This window comes from Dermacentor variabilis, chromosome 2 (genome assembly GCF_050947875.1).
Source record: "Dermacentor variabilis isolate Ectoservices chromosome 2, ASM5094787v1, whole genome shotgun sequence".
Lineage (NCBI taxonomy): Eukaryota > Metazoa > Arthropoda > Arachnida > Ixodida > Ixodidae > Dermacentor > Dermacentor variabilis.
This window is the reverse complement of record NC_134569.1, coordinates 47,654,892-47,672,921: the sequence shown is the minus strand read 5'-3', so window position 1 is coordinate 47,672,921 and position 18,030 is coordinate 47,654,892. Positions and strand designations below refer to the sequence as shown.

At 44.9% G+C, this 18,030-nt stretch overlaps 1 protein-coding gene across 2 annotated transcripts in view; it reads right to left on the bottom strand.

Moving 5' to 3' along the window:
• Nucleotides 1–14,108, bottom strand: part of LOC142571791 (aquaporin-9-like) — an 84,857-nt gene extending 70,749 nt beyond the window's left edge. The window contains exon 1 of one of the 2 annotated variants that reach the window (XM_075680401.1): nt 13,756–14,108. In XM_075680401.1, the coding sequence (XP_075536516.1) occupies nt 13,756–13,863 (108 nt within the window). In that variant the 5' untranslated portion in view covers nt 13,864–14,108. The remainder of the gene's footprint in view (nt 1–13,755) is intronic. The other variant, XM_075680402.1, reaches the window with a different exon arrangement.
• Nucleotides 14,109–18,030: the final 3,922 nt, after the last annotated feature.

Below are 18,030 nucleotides of genomic sequence, written 5' to 3'. Positions count from 1 at the left end.
TGTGACGTTGATCCGGTTGGGTCCGGTGCTCCAACGTAGAGTTGCGTATTGCACAACGAAGTGGGCCGTTTGTGTCTGTTCGTGAGAACGCAATGCGTACTTCAGAAGCATTATTTAAAGCAGTTTTCATTTTAGCGTCTGCCTGTTCATTCCCTATCACGCCCCGGTGTGCAGGTATCCAATCAAAAGTGATATTGCGGCCATGTCTAGTTGCACGCCATGTGGACAAGATATAGGTCCAGAGTAATGCGTACAGAGAATCGACTGATCATTTGCGTATACGTGGGTGCTGACTTTCATAATAGACTGTAGAGTGTGCGTTTTTATCACAAGTTTGCGCGCTCACCTTCTCCACACAATAGCGCCGCCTTCTGCAGCAGTAAATAATATTTTACCACTACTTTAATAGCGAAGGACGTTTGAAGCCACTGGTATAAAAAGCTGCCACGTGCTCATATTGAGCGTGTTATCAAAAAACACGCAGAAAAGCCGTAGTGGCCCATAATTTAGTACATCGGAGACCTTCTGCGACTGAAATCTAGAATCCGGTATAGTCCGATTCCAAATTGACAGTATTGCATTCGAGTTAAAACAGAAGATCAAAATTTAACACACGCGTACAGAACACGAGCTCCACCTTGAACACTCAGTGCTCAATAAATAATAGCTCATGGTGAAATGTTCAATTACGTACGCTCATCTCATCTTGATCACCTCTCGAAGCTTGCACACTTCGGTGAAAAGTGGTTACAAACTATTTTTAATAAAGGCGAAGCAGCCCAGGTATGCAGCCCGACAATCTCTCCATAGTAAGAAATTTATAACGAAACCGTAAAGAACACATCTACAGGAACGTATAAGGAACTTCAGCATGTTAGAGCAAAAATGTCCGGCCTCTTCTATATAAGCGGCGCCCATCAAACTGTCACAGATCCGAGACCGCGATGCAAAAACAAAAAAACAAAAAAAAAGGCACTCGTCATTTCGGTCTCGCGAAAGTGGATGCCCAAACAAGCTGTTACAAAACCTTCACCACAATTGCTGGAGGGGTTATGCAATGCTATATTGATGGTTCGGATGTTTGGTTTTAGTTTGTTCTATATTGAAACGTATGCTGTTCTGTGTATTGTTCTAGGGTGATTTCAATTAATGTATGAACAAGCTTTAATGATATGCTGGAGATGTTAGGCTGGCTGTTCGCCTGACATACTACTCCAGGTGCTCGGTGATGATTATGATTTTGTTACGGAAGGATGAAAGAAGAGAGAGGACGAAGAAGATCGGAGATGCTGGCTGCTGCGCGTTGTTGGTGGTCAGCCATCTTAACTACTCTGACTCAGCCTGCATATATATTGTAAATATAGTCTTTCTATACTCGCAACATCCCCGTAACATATTGGTGGGAGGTGCGGGGTGCCCCGGCTGGAAACGGAGCTCCGCAGTGGACGTCGCATCACCGTCCGCACCATGAATGACGGTGAGCACGCGGTGATCGTGCTCACAGTCTTTCTTACATGGGTATGAGCCATTGCTGATGATGACAGTTGCTTGTTTTGAGGTTTCTCTTCATTGAAACGTACGTTGTTCTGCGCGTTGGATGCGTTATTCCAACGAACGTACGTATACTGTTCGCTTCACTTTGCCGGAGTGCTTGTGGCCTCTGCATCACGAAGTGGATGAGCCATCTGATTTTTTGCTTGCTTAGAGGGGTACGAGCCATTGCTGATGATGATAATTGATGATGATAACGGACGGACACGAAAAATGCCGACCACCGAGCGAGAGGCTGACAGCTTCGCTGTAATTATCATTCTACCCATGTACGCTCTCGATGTGGGAGAATGTTGTAAAACCTCTCACGTAATAAAAACTCGGCTGTACGCTACTTCTTGGCCGCGAATTGTCGCCGCATCGTCGGCGTAACGCAGGCGCGCGGCGTAATCTAGCGGCGGCCGCGCTGAGGAACATTTGCGCGATACGCGGCGCCGGTTCCCCTCCTCGAGTGGTCATTGTTCGAGGCTCGCCGTGCCCGCTCGTAATCGCGCGAGGCGACGACGTCACGTGACACCTTGGCTCTCGGGTGGCAGACGAAGACGCATCGCGCAACCTGCTCGCCTAGTACAGCAAGCGTTTTGCCGCGTTCGAGTTAGCGGCATACCACGTCGCTGAGTGGAGCAGTATATAATAGCTGCATTGGCTATAACCGTAAAAGCGCAAACACGCAACGACAGACTGACAGAGCGGGACGCCATAATGCACCGCGGTGGGTTCCGTTGCGTAAAATTGTCGTTCTGTACGTTCTCGCTCATACGGTTGCAGCTAATGCAGCACTGGCAAATCGAATCGCCCACGAGTCCGCGCTATAAGTACACAAACTATGTTTCGCGCGGTAAGAACGATCACGGTCACGGGACCGCACGACAATCCCAGTTATAACACCAGCTCAACATTTCCCCTTCAATAGCTTCAATAGCTCTCTTGCACTGGCCGCGGGAAAGAGACAAACCAACTCTGGCTGCATTGCTCGGTGCATGCTGTAGACAGCCTCAGAGATCACATCCGCGGAGCTGACGGCGAGAGCTATGCGCTTTTTTTTTTCTTTTTGCAGCCCTTTGTCCATGGCCGTAAATGCTACGGCGATGCATAAAACTGTCCGCAGTAGATGGAATGCATACGGCGGACTTCAGATAGCTCGCGCCCAGCTGTGTGGCGAGTGCTATGTATATACGAGCGCACTCATTCGTTTCGATGCGAAGACTGCGTGAACAGAACGGCCAGCTGGGGCTGCACGAGAAGTTACGCGTTTAATCTCGCTCGCGCATTCGCGCGTGTTACCCGTTCTTTCACCGCGGTTTGTGCAAAGCCGCTTCTGAAAGGGCCCTGTAACGCATAGAGTTCCTTATAAACATTTAAAAAAAACATTATAGGGTTTTACGTGCCAAAACCATTATCTCATTATGAGGCACGCCGTAGTGGGGGACTCAGGAAATTTCGACCACCTGGGGTTGTTTAACGTGCACCTAAATCTAAGTATACACGGGTGTTTTCGCATTTCGCCCCCATCGAAATGCGGCCGCCGTGGCCGTCCCAACAAAGATTGCACTAGAGGCTACTCTGACACTGCGAACGCTCAGACGCAATTGGGAACGATCGTTGGTACGCATGGATTCGTCTAATCTTCGTGCTTGTGGCTTCAAATGCTTTTGTGGCGTTCTTTCTTTCTTTCTTTGTTGTTTTTGTTGTTGTTGTTTTGTTGTTGTTGTTTCATCACGCTTGATCTTTTTAAATTTCCAATCACCCAATATAAGCTATGGAGAACAGAACATGTTCGCCGGCGTATGAACAAATTAATTAATTAATTAATTAATAAGAACACCGGACACTTGCACACAATTTGCAGGGTTTCGCGGATGTTCCCAGCAACCCATTCACGATACAGGACTTTAGATCCCAGAGCAGGAGGACGAGAGCCCAAAGCGCGCCCTGACAATACGTAGGGGACTCGTGGAAGTAACACCTTCAAAGCTCGGCTCGTTATTCTATGAATCGTTGCTACAAATCAGCGCAACGCTTAGCACGTTCCATAGTTTATCACGTTATTCGCTACTGAAATGTCGACCCGAAAGCGTACCTTCACTGCACTGAGCGCTAAGTCCCAAGACATTGCCCCGTTCGCACGGTGTTGACGGGACTTTATTTGATGAACTTTCGATGAAAACAGGCCGAGGGAACGTAAATGAATGAAAAGAAGGCAGGTGTGCTGCTACCAATGACGACGGGTTTTAAGGCCGGCATTTACACGGCGAACACAACAGCAGAGCAAACGCGAAAGGAGCCGCTGTTGGGCTCGCCGACGTGGCCCCGACTCCACTGCACGAGCCTCGATCCCCAGCGTGACGTCACCGCTGTGAGTAATGAAGCTTCCCCTCGTCTAGGCCGAGTTAAAATTGCTGCGTCGGAGAAGAATGTCGCAGGATGTTGTTAAGGGACCCTGTGTTACTTCCTTCTACTAATGTTCTACTGTGTCACCTAATTTTGCACCTTTCCTTCTTTCACTCTCCTCGACTGTTCGACTCGTCATTGCGCGCGGAACAGCTTCGCAAAGCATGAAGCTTCGCGAAGCATCCGGCAGCACCGCGGTGATAATGTTTCACGTTGCTTTACGCTCGCGGAACCGCGCTCGCTAAATACACACAAGCGCGCGCTAACCGGCATCCAGCAACTCGTTGCTCGGAAGCTATAGCCGTTCTTTTTTTTTTTTTTTTTTGCCGCTGTCATAATGCAGCAAGCGTGTGTGCCCCGCGGAGCGTTGGAACTACCCATTTCATCATGCCGATCTTGTATAGTCGCGCATGCCGCAGCACCTCGGACGTCACGCAGAATTATTCATGAGACTTCGGTGCGAGTCTCATTCCCGAAGGCGTTAGAGGGCACAATAGAAGAACGCTTGCTGACGGCACCGATGCTGCTGCTGTTGCTCGCTGATAGACGAGAGCCAACGCCCACGTACACGTGCTCATGGAACAATCGAGGATTTCACAGAGCTCACCTCGGACGCGCATCCGCGTTCACTGCAGTTTAAGACAACGAACCCCGAAGGCTTCATTATGAAAGAGGTCGCGGCTCGAAAAAAAATAAAACGAAAAGAAAAGCGGGCGCGCACGATAAAAACGACGACTATAAGCCCGCTATAAGCCCGCTAAGTCACCGCAGCCGGTCAGCCGAGAAGACGCACTTCAGAAAACAGCGAGTGGCATGAGCTATTTCCTCACACAGAGGTGAGTTATATCGCAATTGCATGTAAGGGAAATACATCCCTACAACCCCCCCCCCCCCCACCCACCCACCCTTCCCACTCGCTTCTTTTGCGCTGTGGTGAAAAGGTTCACGACACGACATAGAGCGAGAGCAAAGGAAAGGACGCGGAAGGGGAGAGAGACTCAATTGAAGCAATTATCCGGCACGTGTGCACAATATTTCCACTCGGCGGGAGCCTCTGCATTCGGCAAGTCAGTGACCTGTCACTGACAGGATAGTCTCCGAGCAAGCACACGATAGGAAAGACCCCCGAAGCGAAGACACCCGCTCGCCAGAACACGAATTGGCCATCCTGGAGCAGCAATTGGACAGCTCCTACTGAATACAAATCTCTTTGAATTCCAGTGTGTTCGGTGACGCGCGTGCGGGCGTGCGCAGTGGTTGAACGAAGGAAAAGAAGGAAGAGATGAAAGAAGGAGCGGAAAACCTGGAGGACGCTTAAGCTTAGCCTTCAAGAGTGGAACGCGATAGCATTCAAAGATGCCCGACTGCTTCTCACAGTTCCCGGCAACTGAAGCCTATGTAACCGCAATGTTGGCCGGGAAACGCTGGCGGCGAACGTTATGCACGAAGGCGAGCTTTCTGGTAGAAATGCGGCCTCTTGCGTGGGCCGATCCCGGAGGTAGTGCATAACCCCGCCAAAAAGGAAATAAAGAACATCATTTTCAGGTTTCTGTTATTTTTTTCGCACTTACAATATTTAAGTCTAAGAAGATTTAAGATAAAAGGCATGCGCTGTGGTGTATTGTTTCATGACATTTGTTTGTAGGCTCTCATTCTCGAAATTCCGGGGAATAACTTTTCCAAGAATGTGAAAGAAGGTAGGAGCAACTTTACTGATAGAATGGTGTGGCAATGTAACCCGCATATACCGCATGTGTCATATAACAATAGGTGGAATATACATATTTATTTATTTATTTATTTATTTATTTATTTATTTATTTATTTATTTATTTATTAACATACTCTCAAGGCCCGGGAGCATGGCAGAGAGGAGTGGCGAGTACATATGTAGTCATTGGCAATCCTCTTGAAGTTAGTGGTGGCACAGATGGCAGCAATGGAGGCGAGAACGTGGTTCCAGTCGTCGTTGTGCGTGGTATAAATGATTGAAAGTAAGAGTTGGAGTTGCATGGTGGTACCTGTGCCTTCATTTGGTGATCGATGCGAGGTGAAATGTAGGATGGGCGAAGAAAGAACTCATCTTTAGGAAAGGGATTAGTGCAGTAAATCTTATGAAAGAGGCACGAGAGGCTAATGGTGTGTTATTGAGGGTGTAGTTGAAAGAAACAGGGCAAGAGGAAGTCCGTGAGACACGCATGCTTTTACATTTATTAATATTAAGGGTCATTAAAGAATCGCAGCACCAAGAATATATGGCGGCAAGGTCGGATTTCAGGGCAGCATGATCAGAGGTGTTAGTGATGACGCGGTAAACTACGCAGTCATCGGCGACAAGCTTTAAATAAGAAGTAACGAACTTGGAGAGGTCATTAATAAAAATTAGAAAGAGTAGTGGACCCAGAACAGGCCCCAGAGATGCACCAGACTGCACAAAAGCGATCGAAGAGTCATGTCCGTTAGCAGATACATATTGGAAGCGGTTAGAAAGAAAGCATTCAGTCCAGCGCAAGATATTAGTATCGACATTAAGTTTACGCAACTCAAGCAAAAGCGACTCGTGAGACACAGAGCCGAAAGCTTTCGCCAAATCCAAGAATATAAAATCTATTGTTAGTCCTTTGTCTGTAGCACTGAAAGTCATTAGTATAAACGAACATCAGAGTGCCACATGAAAAAAAAGATTGTATAACCATGCTCACAGCCAGTGAAAAACGAGTTTGATTCCAGAAAAGTAATAAGATGCGAGTAAATGACATGGTCCATGAGCTTAGAGGGTACGCTGGTTAATGATATGGGCCTATAATTAAATGGAGAATCAGTGGGGACCTGATTTATGCAGTGGAACCACCTCCCCTCCTTTCCAATCATTAGAAAAGATGGATGATTCTAGTGACTGAGCAAAAATGTGCGACAGTATTAAAGAAGAATACGTCACCATGCTTTTTTTAAGAAACTTGGAATTGATATGATCAATTCCAGCACAAGAAGATATATTTATAGCTTTGTAATCACGCTAGCAATACCAATAGCATCAATAGAAACGGGGTTCCTAGAAATGTAATCAGCAAACTGGATGTCAGGACAAGCACGGGGTGATGTAGCAGAAAAGAATGACACTGATACATTGTTTAATACTGCAGCAGTCATCGGGGGGTATACTAACAACCTTAACCTTTGTGCGCGCGCACATCAGCGTTCCTGATGAGCATCGGATGCGGGCATAGAGTTTCTCATTATACTACCTAGAGGGAAATCTGGCGCTGCTGCGCTGTGGTACGCATGGGATTGCCGATATATTGTGACTTCAGATTGGCATCGTTCTCGGAGAGCCAGGACACCTTAAAAACGCGCCTGGCAAGCACCGCTCCGTCTGTCACAATGATTAACTTCCTAGTGAAAGAGCACGTAAAAAACTGTTTTAGCTTTATTATTACCCAAGAATTTTTCTGTTTAATTATTGGGACTTGTTATTGTATGTACAATTATATGAAACGTAAAAGGTATCAGCGGGGGACTAAACTTGGAGGACAGAAGACAAGATTCGCGCTCGCGTTGGAACAATTTGTCGTCTGTTCTTGCTTTTTCTTCTCTTGGTATAATGCACTGTAGTTGAGAAAGCTTAGCTGTAAGATCTAATATGGGCGAATGAAAACCTCTTATTTACTTTTCTTATTTACTTTTCTATTTACTTTTTTATTCATTTTATTTATTTAAGATTTTGCTTTAGGAACGCGTTATTTCTGTGGCCATACCCCCAATATGCAAATCCAAGTGGAACTTATGTAATCCTTTCTTTCGACGCTGACCAACCCCGAGGGCTTTCCTTCGGCCTCTTCCCGTGCACCGTCGAGACGCGACGCGGCTGGCCTGGTACTCATCGCGCCAGCCTTCCGAGCCGCCTTCAGCGCAACGCACAATCTTCTCGTCACTTTCAGTGTTTCGCTTTTGGGCGAAACTGACAATTCGTTCTTTATTTCCAGGGAAATGCGCGCGTTTATAATGAACTCAACAGCAACCCATGATTTTACTATTTCTCCTAGGATATTCGTAAAGTTGCAAGCGCTCTTCTTTGTAAGGTTCCTTCATTTAGTGGGAGATTATTAATGCTGCAGAAGCTTAAGGAACAACTGAAGTTCGTTCGTCGATGCCAACAGCGGATTCTGCGCACGTCACCCCAGAAACTTCTTTTTTTTTCTCTGTGCTCAAGGTTGGTGGAAATTTCTTTCGGGGAACTCCCGAGTGCTTACAATTGTCCATAGATTAGGCAATAAAAAATGAGTAACAAAAACGAAACGAAAGAAAAATAAAAGAGGACATTCTTTCGTGAGACTGCCCTGTACTGCCATCCAACGTTGCATCACAAACAGGGCTTCTCTTCCCAACCCACTTCTTTTATTATTTTCTTTCTTTCTTTTATCTTTTCGTGCGTGCGCACGCATGTGTGTCTGTCGGCGCGCACCGCTTATCTATAATTCGTAATCTTTTGCCTCGCTTTTAGGATCAGCGCTTTCCGAGGACCAAGAGGAGCGCAGAAGGAAGAAAGTCCCATTTGGCATGGCGCCTCCCGCCTTCCTGCAGCAGGCTATTAATGAATGTCTACGGCTGCAGCTTTCCGTGTTTCGTAAGGTTAGCTTGCGCTGTCCTTGTTCTATACGAAAACAGTGACGCATTACCGGCGGGTGGAGGCTTAACGACGTTTGCGTGCACTTTTGCCTCCATTCTATTCAGCATCTGCAATAATAGACAATCTGCACATCTATTCGCACAACGCCTAAAAAGACATTCATTATACCAGGCGTCTCTTTTATTACTGTTTTAACTGCACAAAATTTGTGAAAATTGCCTGTGGGATGCATAGCACAATTCTGACCCTTGAGCTGAATTACTCGATGAGATGGCCGTTACTTCTACGAGAAATCAGAAGGCTTAATTGAATCATTAACGTAATTACAAAAAATTAACTCTTATTTTGCGGCACACACTGCAACTTACGAATTGTAGGCGGTGAGTTCACAAGACGTATCTACTCGGAACAAAATCCCAGGACTGCGCCAGTTTCAAGATATTAATTCTCGAAGTGTCTGACCATATGCATTGGCGTTCCAGTTACTTTTATGCGGCAATGCATAAAACGGCGTTTTCCTAAAGAAAATGAGTGAAACAGCGTTCTTTTACAGAAATTTTGACGGGGCGCACATCTCGACACAGGCGCCATCCTCAGAATTCGTTCCAAGTGCAAAATTCTTGCAAACTCACTAGTCACCATCCGTAGATTTCAATATATGCCGTAAAGTAACTTAATAGAAAATTAATTAGTGTAATTATATTAATTATCCAATTAAACATTCGATATCTCGTAAAAGTAACGGCCCCGTCATCGTAGAATCTAGCTCAGATGTTAGAACTGTGATATTTGCCACAGACAATCTTTAAAACATTGGTACATCAAAAAAAAAAAAAGAAACTATAGGATGTCAGTCAACCACCAAAAAATCTGTCAGAGCGCAAGATGCTTGCATATCTGCTATTTTTCAATCCACAGAGCCTGAAAAAGTTCTCGCAAATGGAAAGAAATAACGATCGTTCGGAAGCGTTCGCAGTAATCACTCCGGCGCAGCTTGAAAGTAAGCAGTACGACAGAGTCACGCTATCACTTCTGTCTCAGCAAATCGGTTACCCGAAGCATTTTTTGCCCAGCACGGAATATTCTGCCGATTTTTTACGAGCTACATTTGGCTGCGGTCTTTCTTCAGACTTCGCTGCGTTCAGGTCGCGTGCTCGATTTCAGCGCCGTTGCAGCGGCGTGTCAGTGGGGGCTGAATGCGAAAACGCGTGCGTACTTGTGGCGAATTCGGCAAATCGCACCGGCGCGCACCGGGTCACCCTGAGGCGACGATGACTGGATGAAACGGCGCACTGGGGCGTACCGGTTCGATTTGACGAATTCGTCATTAGATTTAAATGCCCGTTAGAGATCCCCCATATAGGTGGCCAAGATAAATCAAGAGCTCTCAGCTAGCTATATGGCGTCTCTCATAGCCCCATGCGCTGCTTCGGATGACGATGATGATGATGGTAGTGGTAGTCGCGCTGCTGCTACTGATTATGATGATGATAATGGCGACGACGACGACGATGATGATGGTGGTGGTGGTGGTGGTGGTGGTGGTGGCAGCGGTGGTTGTGAGAAGGAGGAGGATATCTTGTGTACACAGTGCATGTGCGCCTTTCCATGAGGGTGTACGGATAGTGATTTTTGAGACTGAATACGAATATAATAATAAATAGCCGTTATCACAATTAATACAAAACGATGTTCTGTCATTACATTCTATTCGAAGACCGAACGAATATGACACTATTCGATACGTTATTTCAAAGTTCCGAATTTCGGCACATCCCTACCTTTCTGCCTAAGGATTTTAAAAAATCATGTGTTCCTTCAATAAATATGTTCTTTTGCTAGCGCAGTATTTCTTGTCGGAGTTTTCTTTCGAAAGAAGCGTAATAAAAAATTTGGAGTACGCTTAAGCTTCGCCTTAAAAGTGCAACGTGACAGCATTCAAAGATCCCTGACTGCTCCTGACGTTTCCCGGCAACTGCATCTTATGTAACCGTAATGTTTACCGGGAAACGCAGGCGGCGAACGCTTTTCACGAAGGCGAGCTTTCTGGTAGAAACGCGGCTGCTTGCGTGGGCCACGATGCGGCGGAAGTGAGCGCCATTTGAAGTGTTGCAAGGAACCGGGCGCGCCGCTCTGTGGCCTCCGAGATCTGCGCGCGCAGAACTCGTACGTCGTGGCCGGTCTATGAATGGTAGAAACGCTGGAAAAGGGGTTTGTGTTTGAGTCCTCGTAACAGAATTATGTTTTCTCGTATATTCAAATTACAATCCGACGCTACCATGTCTGTATGTTGTGTGTAAGTCGTACTTTACGATTTTCCTGACGTATTTTGTTTTGAGGAATTCAATTAGTTCAGTAACTTTTTTGCGCTACACAGAGGGTCTGCGTGGTTGGGTTTGCATGGTTCGTAATAATTCTTGCCGAAACGACGGGCGACGCTAGACGCGGGAAGCGGAACGCCGATACCAGGCTTTCGACGACACGGGGCCCTTAACGCTATCACGTTAATATGTCTTTCAGAAGTTCCTGCTTACGTTTTGTTCTTTTTTGAGCTCACAATTCAAAGCCGCCTGTACGTATTTCTTTTTTCCTTCCACATTTCGAGATGCTCAGAAACGCAAGACGACCGCAATCTCAGGAAATCAGCGCTCGCGTGTTTAGTTTCAGCTCAGATATACTCCGCTGATGATTACTGCGTTCCTTGCACCACGTGCACAACATCGCGTGCGTGTTTGCTGATTCCTTTATTTTTTCTTACTTCTACTACTTGTTGGAGTTATTATTATTATTATTATTATTATTATTATTATTATTATTATTATTATTATTATTATTATTATTATTATTATTGATTAGTAGTGGTGGTGGTGGTGGTTGTAGTAGTAGTAGTAGTGTACAGTCCAAGTTATTCAGGGAGAAATGACTTTCGTGTCCAGGGTGCTAAGGAAACGCTTATATCCTGAAATTCCGACAAATACAACAACATCGGCAAATACTACCAGAGATTATCCAACTGCCGAAACTCAAATTGATATGCTCTTTTTTTTTTGTATGCGCGTAAGTCTTCACTGTGAGGTATCGGTAGTTTAGGCGTATTATCGTGGTACAAACTTAATTAACCGTAAATGTGATCTCCGGCAAGGTCACCGCGTCGCGTCCCATAAATCAAACTGTGCGAGCGAAGCTCCGCTTTCTGGCATTCGTGACGCATTGTCATGACGAAACCTGGAGGACAACGACGCTTCAAACGTCGATAGCGGCGCATATGGCCGTTCAACTCGAACGGCAAGTACGGTGCATTTGATCGCAGCCGCGTAGCATACGTACTGCCGCGAGCAACGCTTCACACATTTCTACTGAACACCGCGTTGCTTGGTTTCATCAACTCGGGAACGTTCATATGTCGATACCGAGCGCACTGCGTTCCTTGGTTGGACCAACCCAGGAACGTATTCTTTTTTTTTTTTTTTTCAATATATCACACACGAGCTCACTCACGAGTCACCCTGGCCGGCTTGCACGTTCGTCGAATCACTTTGCATTTCGTATCACCTAAAGTACAGTTTAATATACCTTCGTTGCGTGTGTAGTATAGTGGTATATGTCAACTAAATTGGTAGGTTTACGCTTGATACTATATGGCTATCGCGGTACTTTCAGTATTTGCTAATGTGGCAGTAATCCGCGGGGTTCTTTCTCCTTTCTTCTTAAACAGAATATCATGACGAATTTTTAATAGCTAGTAGTTCAATATTAAACGACTACTTAGGTAGATTACGCAGAAGGGGGCCCTGTAGTCAGCGACTGTATTGGACGTCCTGGCAGGAATATTTACCAACAAAAAACAAATGAAATATTCCTCTGTTTCTTTTTCCCCTCCAAAACTACCGATGCAATCAACGGCAGATGAAGAACTTTCATTGCTTTTCTCTTTGTTTCTTTTTTTTATTTTGTTAATGGCAAGTTATTACCGCATGTTTTGAAGTAGACGGCATTAATTCAGATGCTTAGACTTTTCAACAAAATGTACCAGAGAAATGTACATGCAAATATTATTTGGTCGAATGTTGGAGACCGACGCCCCAAATGAGATAATCTCATGGTTCGCATAAACGTAACGGCTTTTCATCGTCGTCGTCCCCAGGACAGGGACGACGACGCACACCGCCGAAAAAAAAAAATAAACGTCAGCAATCAGAGGAAAGTGTGTGCTGGACTGATATGTTCGATGCACTACTCTGGTGGGATCATACAGGAAGCTACAGAAAAACGAAAATGTGACGGGTAATATCTGTGCGGATAACAATGGAACTGGAGAAAATACGAGACCGGCAACTTGTACAGAGCGAACAATCGTTTCTAGAGAAGTTGAACGAAGTCAGAATTTGCGGGAGCTCTGCTGCAGCGAAACTTGTTTAACAATAAATATCTAGGAAATCTCGGTGTTTTAATGCGGTAACGGAGGTTGCGCACCTACAGGTGAGATAGTTCCAACCACTTCAAAACAACATCGATCAAAGAGCCAAAGTTCATATGTGGCATCGACGAAGCAGCGCACTTAGGACAGACACGTTCACGTACACTGGAAGAAAAGACATATATACACAGGCGCATATGTGGCACTTGTAGCAAGTTAGTGTCAAAGTGGAAGCCTTCGCAAGCGACATAAGCGCATAATTTTGCAGAAAAAAAAATCGCCTTCAAAGCGTCCGTCTATATTATATAATGTTGTTTGCATTTCTTATTGCGGGTATAAACGAAAATTATTGGTATGCCTCCGTATTCCCTACTTCGAAGAATAGCAGCACCGTTTCTGATAAATTCCCGTACATGTAACAATAAGATATCAATGATCAGTCTTTTATACTTTATTTTCATTTCCATTTTTGTGGATATAACAGTATGAAACGCCGAACATCAGAAATTCGTTGTAACGCAAATAAAGATCTAACCGTTACTGTTATATATTACCGGGCGTTCGGCATAATTTAGTTCCTCTGTTTCAGCCACTTGTGAATCTTATGTTCAAAAAAATACTTTTTTGCGGCTCTTCGACGGTTATGATATGTCTTAGCTCATGATCATGTGCAACGTGTCTATAATCTTCGTGGTTGATGAGAAAAAAAAATATTACGGGACGAAATTGCTGTGGGAAACGAATTGTAACGGAAAATTCACACACTTACATATAGGATGAACGTGCCGAAAAACTCGGCGAGGAACTCCTTGACGGCTTCATTCTTGGTCACAAATTTCCTCAGGAAAGGGAAAGGCGGATTTCCAGCGCTTGCCATGGTCCTCTTCTTTCCGTTCTTTAAAACCTACAATTTATAAATACTACGAATCGACTAGACGGTGCACACCAGCAAAGAGTCAGACACGCACACATACACACACAGATGCGCGGGTGCAGACGACACGATCACAGCACGTGAGCTCGGGCGAGCTGCACCGGCGCCAGCAGCGTAACTGAGAAGCGTTTTTCTTCGCGATCGCCTGGAGCAGACGATGGGTTCTTGCGATAGGAAAGAAGGCCGCAACCGCAACCAGCGTCGTCTGCATGAGAGCGGTTTCGTAGCACAGGTTGCACACTCCCAACGCGCAGCGTGTTCAGAAAGTGACCACATTTTGACTTCATTATTTACGGTATACAGATTGCCGCGCCACCTATGAGCGAATAACAAAAGTAATTAAAACACTTATTTAACATGTTACTGCTAGCACTTTTATTTTTTTGTTGTCGGCACAAAGCGTTAACGTCTATTGGGTGTCATATGTTCGTTACAAAGAGTGACCCGATTTCGATCCTTTGTGTCATATACACGGTGTTCATATCGTTCACGACTAACGCGTGCGAACACCGCCGCGTACACTCTGTATCCAGAAGCGGCCGCAAAGCAGTTCGTGTTTCGATTGTAGCGCCACCTGTAACTGATAAGCAGAAGCTTCGACCAGTGAAGTGGCGCGAAATTCCAAGCTCGGAAACCGTTGGTACAGACGAGCGCTAAAGGCAGACGATAGTACCATGGGTCGTGGTTCGACACCACTGCGAGTGACCACAACTAGTATCGCAGAAATACTCTAGGAGCTGGCCTTTTTTTCTTTCTTTTTTTTTCTTTTTTTCTTTTTTTTTGGACAGCGTCACTTGTCTGGCTGGGTTGGGTTGCTTGCAGTGAGCGACCATTTTAATTCTTCACCAATATTTTCCAATAAACTAATTGAGAACCATACGAAAATTGCGCATATTTTGTCCATTAGAAATTACAGAAGCACTGAGCCCCAAGAATGTCAAGAGGGGGAATTGTAATTTGTATCTCAGATCAAGAAGTTGCTAAGATCAAGTTTTGACACTGCTCCAAAACCTTAATGCAAAAATGGTTCAGACAAATAAATGTGTCACTTTTCTTTTAAGAGGAAGCTTCAGCTCGGGTGCTCCTATCTAAATACATGTAAAAGGAGAATTCGTTTTTCTCGGCAACCACTGCACGAAATTTGACGAGGTTTGTTGCATTTAAAAGAAAAACTTAGTCTAGTGACTGTTCGTTGCGAATTTTTGAGTTCGTTTGTCAATTTTTTTATTAAAAATTGTCAAAAACCAAAAATTTTCAAAAAACGAAACTATGAAGTTTACAACTCTAACTCAACAACGAAAAATGATGGCACAATTCTGTGAATTGCATCTAATAGTACATCTAAAGCGGACAAAATTGTTATTTTACACATAAATATAAAAAAAAATTTAGTAATATAGAAATACAGCTTTTGCAGAACCCTTGTAACCAACGTAACAAATTCCATCAGGTAAGATGTAAAATGACATACCGAATTTGTTCGCTTTTAATGATCAAATAGGTGCCGTTTACGGAACCGCGATATCTGTTCCTGATACAGAGCTATAAATTTGTAAACGTAGTGCTTCTATTCTTTTTAAACGGTCAAATATTTCAAAATCGTTTTAACAAAATTCAAGCCCTAAATCGAAATTTCGCTTCCAACAGTAACAAGTATTTAACTTTCTCTCTCAAATGCAACAAATTTCATTGAAATCGTTCCAGGGGTTATCTAAGAAAAACGTTTTTGCATCTCACATGTATTTAAATAGGCCGCGTCGGAGTTGGGCCTGATCTAAAGCTTCCTCTTAAGTGCATTTTGTAGACTAGAAGTAAAGAAAACATTTGTGTGAGGCCCTAATCAGGAAACAAAATAATTTGGCATCAAGAAAGCTCCCGCACAGTGTATTTGCATTTCCAACCTGTCCTAGCATATGCAAACAGCATGACATTGCACTGTTTTACTGGCTACAGTCACAGACTGCTCAGAAATTGCATGTTTCCTTAGGTCCCTCACTCTGGAACTTTCAACGCCAACTGTGCACTGCCTACACAAGCAATGAGAAACTGAAGAAACTGAATGAGAAGCAATAAGCAATGCACGAGCAATGAGAAACTGCATCTTCAGAGGGACTCGGTAACATTACACATAAGTGAAAGAAAGTGCAAGAGAGCAACAAGGATTGACGATGTAATTAACTGCCACTGCAGCACAATGGTATCGTGATCCAGTCATCATTCCTTTAAATAAAACTTCACGCTGTGTCATAATATACAACGTGACAATTTACAAGCCAACAAGGCTATTGGTGAACAGAATGATATAGGGGTCCTTTTCAAAGACAGTTTTGAAGCTTTCATGTGGACTTCAGCATTGAAGTGTGTTAATGGCTGCAAAGTCAATTGGCAAGACCGATGACCTGAAAAAAATTGCCAGCATAATGGGTGCAGTGTACACAATTGCCGGATACAGATCAATTTATTTACCGGGATTTATGTCTGCATTCCGAACTTTCCAAACCGCGGCAAGAACTCCAGTTAGGCTGCCAATGCCTATTTTTGAAATAATTAAGATGAGCTTGCTTGAACAATGTAGAAGCAAATGACAGATGTCCTTGACTTAAGCATTAAAGTTATTTTCATGTCTAAAGCGATTTGAGCCACCCCTTTGTGTAGGCTAGCATGAATGATTACAAAGTATTGCATTACCAGGAAACCAGACCACCAGAGTTTCAAAAATCAGTGCCAAGTTTACAGAATGTTATTGCTTGCCGCAGTGCCTTAGCAGGTATGGCATTGTACTGCTGAGCTCAAGGTCGTCGTTAGGATCCCAGTCGCAGCGGCCGCTTTTCAATGAGGCTGAAATGCAATATCACTTGTGTACTCGGACTGCACATTAAAGAACCCCAGGTGGTAAAAATTAATTCAGAGGCTCCCACTACAATGTCCGAGATTGCCACGACAACTTGGCCACATTCAAGTAGCGCACCCATTACCTTCGTATTGGACACTGTGCGCGCCATACCGTGGTGTAGTTCAGTGACAACAGGCAGCAGTCATCGTGGCACGAGGTTGTGCTCGGCTCGCATGCACTACGCACACAAGGAATCACGCAAGGAGAAAGTAGAAGGCAGTTTGAGGCCAGTTTGGAACGTGACTGATGGGCGTTTTCATGACAGTAGGGACTTCAAGTTGTGGGCGCAGGTTCAGCCTTAATAAATATTGTTATTTTATTACTCTGCGCTCCTCAACATCGCTATATTTCTGGCAGAGGTGTGGGGTATGAGTCGAAGCACCATGAACGCAAGTTGGCGTAGCTCTGACCATCAGCGAGTTGATCCCATGGAACTGACACCTGTGCACCAGCGGGTCAGCCACCGTCTTCGAGGTGACTCGCCTGAATTCAGCCCTCTATGAGTACGACTATCCAGGTAACACCGGCAAAACTGGTCGCAAGCCAACCTCGCAAGCCACCAACATCCCATGGCAAACTCGTTCGAAAATGTCAAAGACTGGTTGGAACTGTTCGAGAGGGTGGCGAGCTTTAATAAATGGGACGAGAGACAGAAGCTCTGCAATGTATATTTTGCTTTGGAGGACTTCGCAAAAACATGGTATGAAAACCACGAACCCTCTTTGACCTCTTGGGAGGAATTCCGACAACTGCTAGTAACATACGCCAGCACGGATCGTAAAGAAAAAGCGGAAGTTGCACTTCAAGCAAAGGACCAGCTCACAAACGAGAACATTGCAATGCACATCGAGGACATGTCCTGTTTGTTCAAGCGTGCTGATACCAACATGAGTGAAGATAAGAAGGTGCGCCATCTCACGCGTGGAAAAAAGCAAGAGTTCTTCACAGTTCTTGTCTGCAACCCATTGCGCACGGTCGCCGTGTTCAGATTCAAAGCAATAAGCATCGAAAAGACACTAGAACGGCGCGCTCGGCAATACAACCGTGAGGCAAGCTGCACACCTGCCCATGTCTTCTCTGGAGGCGTGCAGAATGACCTTGCAGCTCTGCGAGAGCTCATCAGCTCAGTGATCAGGGAAGAGCTCGGCAAGTTGCAGACATTTCGGACACCAACTGCATTATCTATCATCGACGTTTTCCGGGACGAACTGAGGCAT